This window comes from Solea solea, chromosome 12 (assembly GCF_958295425.1).
Source record: "Solea solea chromosome 12, fSolSol10.1, whole genome shotgun sequence".
Taxonomy (NCBI): Eukaryota; Metazoa; Chordata; class Actinopteri; order Pleuronectiformes; family Soleidae; genus Solea; species Solea solea.
The window spans coordinates 18,753,025-18,759,024 of NC_081145.1; the positions used below are offsets into that span (position 1 = coordinate 18,753,025).

The window sequence follows — 6,000 nt, forward strand, 5'->3', positions numbered from 1 at the left end:
CAGCTCCACAGCAGAGTATATAGACTGTATTCTCAGTGAAAATTGAATTGATCAATTTAAAAAAAACTGCATTTCAAATGACACTCTCTGAACACACTAGTTAGAAAAGTGTGCGTATGTGTGTGTTTAATTGTCTCTTGTTTGAATCTCAGGTGGTGACAATTTTGGCGAACCTGTCCGTCTTAGAGCAGTGTTCCTCTGAAGTCCTGCAAGAACAAGGTGATCTATTCTGTTTTTCAAACATCGTTTATCACTGAATATTATATGCAATTATTCTTTATTATGGAGAACAAATGTCTCTGTTCGTTAAGTATAATTTGACATCTTAATCAAGAAATAATAATGTGCTTTACTATTTGTTTCTCTTTATTTGTTGTAAAACGGTAAATTTGAAAAGTCATGGATAACAATAATAATCATATTTTATCCAATCTAATCCAACTGCATTTGTAAAGCACTTTATAACAACCTCAGTGGGCCAAAGTGCTGTACAGAATATTAAATAAAAGACACAATAAATAAAAGACATAGAAGCTCACACGCGGTGATAAGATACATCTAAAACAACAAAAAACAATTAAAAGACATAAAAATGTTGATAAAAATGTGGATTTTAGCATTAAAAAATATCATTTTTGGTTAAAGAGCTTCTACATACTGGTGTATTAACCATTACAGAAACATAAAACATTTTTTTTGATAATTAATGATGCTGTTAATTTAGTGCAGCTGTGGCTTTGGGTGGTGGTCTAATGCATGTGTTAAGCTCTGTATGTGTCAGAAACCAATGAACTACTCTTTGCATTCATTTGCCAATTCAATGACACATTAGTGCAATTCTTCTTTAATCCTCATGATGGCAGCACCAGGTAATCTCTGTGCAGTGTTGGGCGAGATTGATGTTCATGATTTTCATATTTTCTGGTCTTTATTATGTCTGCAGTCCGTCATGTTTGTATTTCTGAAACCAATTTTACGTGCACTCTTCCATTTACTCCATTTTTCATGGGCAAATATGGATGTATGTGTTTTTATCATGATTCTAAATCATTGTTTTTGGGTTAACATATTTATGACTGTCATATATTGTTATGTCTTTATTTTCTTTTACAGTTTTCTGATGTGACTCTGGTGTTTGTTGCACGTGTGTTCATTTTTTCTGGATTCTCCTCCGGCTAATCGGTGTACTGTATGTTCCTGTGTTTTAGGAACAGAGCGACTGCTCTTCTTTTTGGGAGAAAAGCCATCCTCTTCCAGTCCATCAGAGGGAGCTGCTTGTGAGCGTGTCCAGCAGAAAGCTGCGGTCACGCTGGCCCGTCTGAGCAGAGACCCTGACGTTGCCCAAACAGCTATCCAGCTAAAAGGTGCCACACCTTGTCTAATTTGTTTAAAGCAGTTACATTTAAAACCACATGTCCCTAAAGTACAAATGTTTCAGCAGCAGAAATATTGGGAAATTCCAGCACCACAATCCCCGGAACATAAATGACCTTGTTGTAGGTTCCTGCAACCACTAGAGGGCGCCCACACAAATAAAAAATATTTGTTCTCATGATGAAGAATTTAAGTGACTGTCTTACATCTGAAGGCTTCTGTTACAATTTTATAGATTAAAAAGAAATTGTAAAAAAAAAAAAAATTTAATTAATGTGTAAAGTTCCTTTAAAATGTAGCTGAAGAGTATGTACAATAATGGTGGGTATTGAATGACGCATAGCAGCCTAACTTAAAATTGTCAATAAACTGAATAAATCACTGACTTTATTTCCCTTGTCCAACATACTATTGAACCCTGAATATTGACTTAATTATTGATCCTGATATTTTCTTACTTCTATTTAAGGGGAAAGACATGTCTTATTTCCCTGTGATAATGCCACCATGTATCTGATCACTGAGAGGAAACCCTCCTCCTAAATACTGCATGTTTGTATTTTCATACTTCTGCATATCTCATTATCTCATGGGAATTAGCTCTTTATGAATACTTTATAAAATCTCACAATTTGGTCTATGACACTCCATAACAAGCCATGTAAAGAAAAAGTGTATTTTTCCCTAATTGACTCTGGTATTCGTAAAAGAAAAGAATGTGAAAGCAAATAATAGCTTTTAATATCCTATTATTTATAGTTTAATGCAGCTGTTTTGCACATGTTTGATATCAATATCTAAGAATGGGACAAGCATATAATATAATTATTTTCTTTTTTTCTCTCCTGTCTTAGCTGTTCCTCTTCTTATTGAACTGTGTCGGTCCCCTACTGAGAGAAATAACAGCGACTCAGTGCTGGTCGCTTGCCTGGTGGGTGTAAAGTGTGTGTCTATGTGCTTGTGTGTGTGTGTGTGTGTGCACTTTCACATACGTGTAAATTAGTCCATGTCCTGAATACAAAATGTGTAATGTGAACATTCAAATTGTCCATTTCACTTTCAAGAATTTGCCGTTGTGCATACTATATAGGACTTCAGAAGAACAAACGCAGGATGTTCTACCACAGGCCTGCATGTGTAGCACGAGTGCAGCAAATGACTGTCCGATTTAATTACATCCACAGGGTAACGTTTGAAACTGAACATATATACATGTACATGTGCATGTATAGCTCCACCTCTATCTATAAGTCGTGTTTAAGTAGTGGACTGATTCACATCATCTCAAATGACGTGAATCAAATGTCCCGTGTTTAAATATGTACATATCATGAATAATATCCCCGCTTATACTTTATCTGAATCTGAATCTCATCATTATTATTAAAAACCAGATCTTAGGGCCGATGAAGAAATTAAAGCCGCATAACGGTCGGGGCCTTAATTGGACTGCCTCGCTGTGCTGCTGCGGAATGCCCTCCTCCTCTTCACTGTAACCACACTCGTCAGTCTGTTCAAATTAGTGTTTATATTTAATCCTTTTGGCCCTGGGGTTAAGGGGTGCGTTTGTAGGTGTTGGATTTGTATCTTCAAAGGACGCGGGAGCTTTCACAGATCATTTGTAATGTTAAATGTAAATGTTGGACACTAAAATCTGAATGAAAGGGTCACAAAGACTACACCCATCCTTTAAAAAGCTATGTTGCGTTACAGAGATCCCAGATCTAGTTGAATTGAAATGAAATTGTTTTTCAGTGGTCTCTTTTGCTGCTAAAATAATGTACACACAGCACTGCAATATCTTGGTATGTGAAAATATACACACACATGTTTTAACACACCTGTGTGTGTGTGTGTGTGTGTGTGTGTCTCTAGGCTGCCTTGAGGAGACTGGCAGCAGGGTGTCCAGACAGCATTGAGGCAGCCGACCACCAGCAGCTCATCAAACCGCGGCTGGTGGACTCTTTCCTGCTGTGTTCCAACATGGAGGAGAGCTTTGTATGATGGTCCGGACACTCGACACTGAGAGTGGAGAGCTGAAAGTCTTAGCACACAACCATGTACATATAATGTGTCGGGACACGGAGAGGACTACAGAGCATTTACATTCAAAAACATTCCGAGTGACCATTTGTTTGTCACTCTGGGTTAAAGAAATGAAACTGCGTCGTCAGTGTGAACGGATGCAGAACGACGTAAAGAAATGTGCTGTGTAGGTGACGTCATGACGATGCTAGACCTGTTCTGAATGAAACACTTTATTTGCTACCACTGTGCAATGTTTTTGTTCTTGTTTGAAGATTTTTTTTTTTTTTTGTTCTGTTGCATTTTGACGTATCAAAACAGTGGATCATACAGTAAAAAGGCTCCTGTCTGATTTCACAATGTAAAACCAAAGTGTATGCGGTTTATTTCCTTGTAACTCTCTCTTTTTTTTAAATGTTTTAAATCAGCTGCCACTTTATTTAGTAAAAAAGTAAATTATACATGTTTTCTGTGTGTATGTTATTTGTCTACCTTTATTGTCAGGGCACAATTGATATTTAATTTTTTTTTATTTTACAGAAGCATATGGTGACGTAATCTACGTATTTGTGGAATTTGTGGAATGAATTGTTTCTTTAACAGCACCGTATGGCTGATGAAAGTAATTTGCCATTAATCAAGTAAAACACATATTTCCTACTGGAAAATATCATTTTAAAATAATCATGAATTTGAATATTAAGTTGCTTTTATTTAAAGAGAATTACCATTATTGTATGCTATGCATGGAATAAAGGCAAGCATCTCGCTCATGATCGGTGTTTTTCATTTACAGTGAACTACAGCTCAGGGCTGTTGAAGCTTTATGTGAGGATGTATATTTTATATTTGTAAAGTACACTGATCACTGCTTAAACTAGTGATTTACATAAAACTGTTTTGCTAATGATATTGATCACGTGGTTCATTTTATATTCACAATATTGGAAATGAATGCACAAAGCCACAGAACTGAAAGGGAATCCCCATGCTTTGACAAAATGACAAAATCAAAATTACAGTAATCAGCCAAAGCATTAAAACTGGTAAGTGGTGAATTGGTTGTGTAATAAACATTGTAAATACATTCTTATTGTTAGAATATCACCTGCAGCTCTGCTCAGCTTTACCGAGTCCATTTTGATTCACTCTCATATATCACATCATTATCAGCACCTACATTAATAGCTTTTGGCAGCTAAAGAGGAGGATTTTTCCCTTGGTAAAAAAGAAGCTAAAAGAGTGAGAACAGGACTGTAACACGGAACTCCATCAGTGATGGTGGTGATGATCCTTGCATCTGAAAAGCAAGAAATAGCAGGTTTGCCAGAATGTAACTGATGCAACTCACCCACTCCCATTTGGTATTTTGGCAAATAAAATTTCAGAATTTTCATGAATTCTTTCATGACTCGCTCACTAACTTCTGGAAATTTACTTCAGCCGTGTTTGGCTTTTTTTTGCAGCGAATGAAGACTGTGGTCACGTGCTGCTAGAGCTTGGGAAAGTTGTGTGCAGGTAAGTGACATACAGGTACGCAGAACAATCATTCCAAGTGGTCCTAATTTATAGGTACAGTATTATGAGTTATACAGACGAGCGGATGACATGAAGATGAATTCAACAGCTATAATAAAACAAACTAATTACAGACTGTACATGTAAGTGAATGTGAGAAACTGTGCTCATGAGGTTTCTACATAGGGTTAGAAAATGTGGACAATAATGTGTACACACCTTATATCTGCTGCCCTCAAGTGGACAAAGAAGAGGTTCAATCATGCACACACTATTATTACAATGCCAATACTTTAAAATGTAGAGGCAGTTTAGCTCATCTTTACCGCTGAACAGAATTTTAACCTTGGTACGAGAGCCAAACGGGGTCTAGGTCCATGCAGCTCAAGTCTTCCTGAAGGTCCTGCCTTCACACTCCTCACACATCTGTCTATAGCCACAAATGCAGGTGCAGAGTGAAGCCGTTGAATGAGCCACACAAAGAAAGAAGGAGACTCAAGGTTAGCACACTCAGTAACCAGTGAACCAGCAGGTCCTCTCAAAGAAATATGGGGAGGCGAATTTGCAATTTGCCCCTCCAATTTCCAAAAAATCGTACACTCATCGGGAGGAATAACAGCAGCAGAACAGATGTGCACAAAACAAACACGTGTCAACACTTTGAAACAGGATTCACAAGCTCAAGTCCAGCAGAGTTGTGTTTTTTCCCCTCTTCTTTTTTAGCTCGAAAGACGCAGAAAGTGATAGAAAAGAAATGTGAGGATTATCTGAAAAACTTGCCCTTCGTATTGTCATCTCTCTGATGAAAACATTCTGTTTTTTTTTTTTTTTTTCTCTCTGTAAGTCTTCCTCTCCTTGGAGAGACAATTGAGGGCTCTCTTGCTCGCTCTGTAGCTTCTTTTTCACCTAAGGGCACTTATGCTGAGCCTCAACTTGTTACACCCTCACCCAGTGTCGGGACAATTGAGCTGCTTTGTATGTGTGCATGTGTGTTGTCCAGCATCCGCGTGGGACTGTGTTCAGAGGCCTTTGTGATAAAATATGCTCCTGCCTCGCTTTGTTGAGACCCACTGAAATATGTAT

General features: G+C 37.6%; 1 protein-coding gene across 3 annotated transcripts in view; it reads left to right on the forward strand.

Annotated features, from left to right (window-relative positions):
* The window catches only part of LOC131470564 (protein inscuteable homolog), a 44,937-nt gene extending 40,762 nt beyond the window's left edge, over window positions 1-4,175 (forward strand). For all 3 annotated transcript variants that reach the window (XM_058646467.1, XM_058646468.1, XM_058646469.1), the window contains exons 10-13: window positions 153-219; window positions 1,209-1,364; window positions 2,229-2,305; window positions 3,250-4,175. In XM_058646467.1, coding sequence (XP_058502450.1) covers window positions 153-219; window positions 1,209-1,364; window positions 2,229-2,305; window positions 3,250-3,378 — 429 coding nt within the window. In that variant the 3' untranslated portion in view covers window positions 3,379-4,175. The remainder of the gene's footprint in view (window positions 1-152; window positions 220-1,208; window positions 1,365-2,228; window positions 2,306-3,249) is intronic.
* Window positions 4,176-6,000: the final 1,825 nt, after the last annotated feature.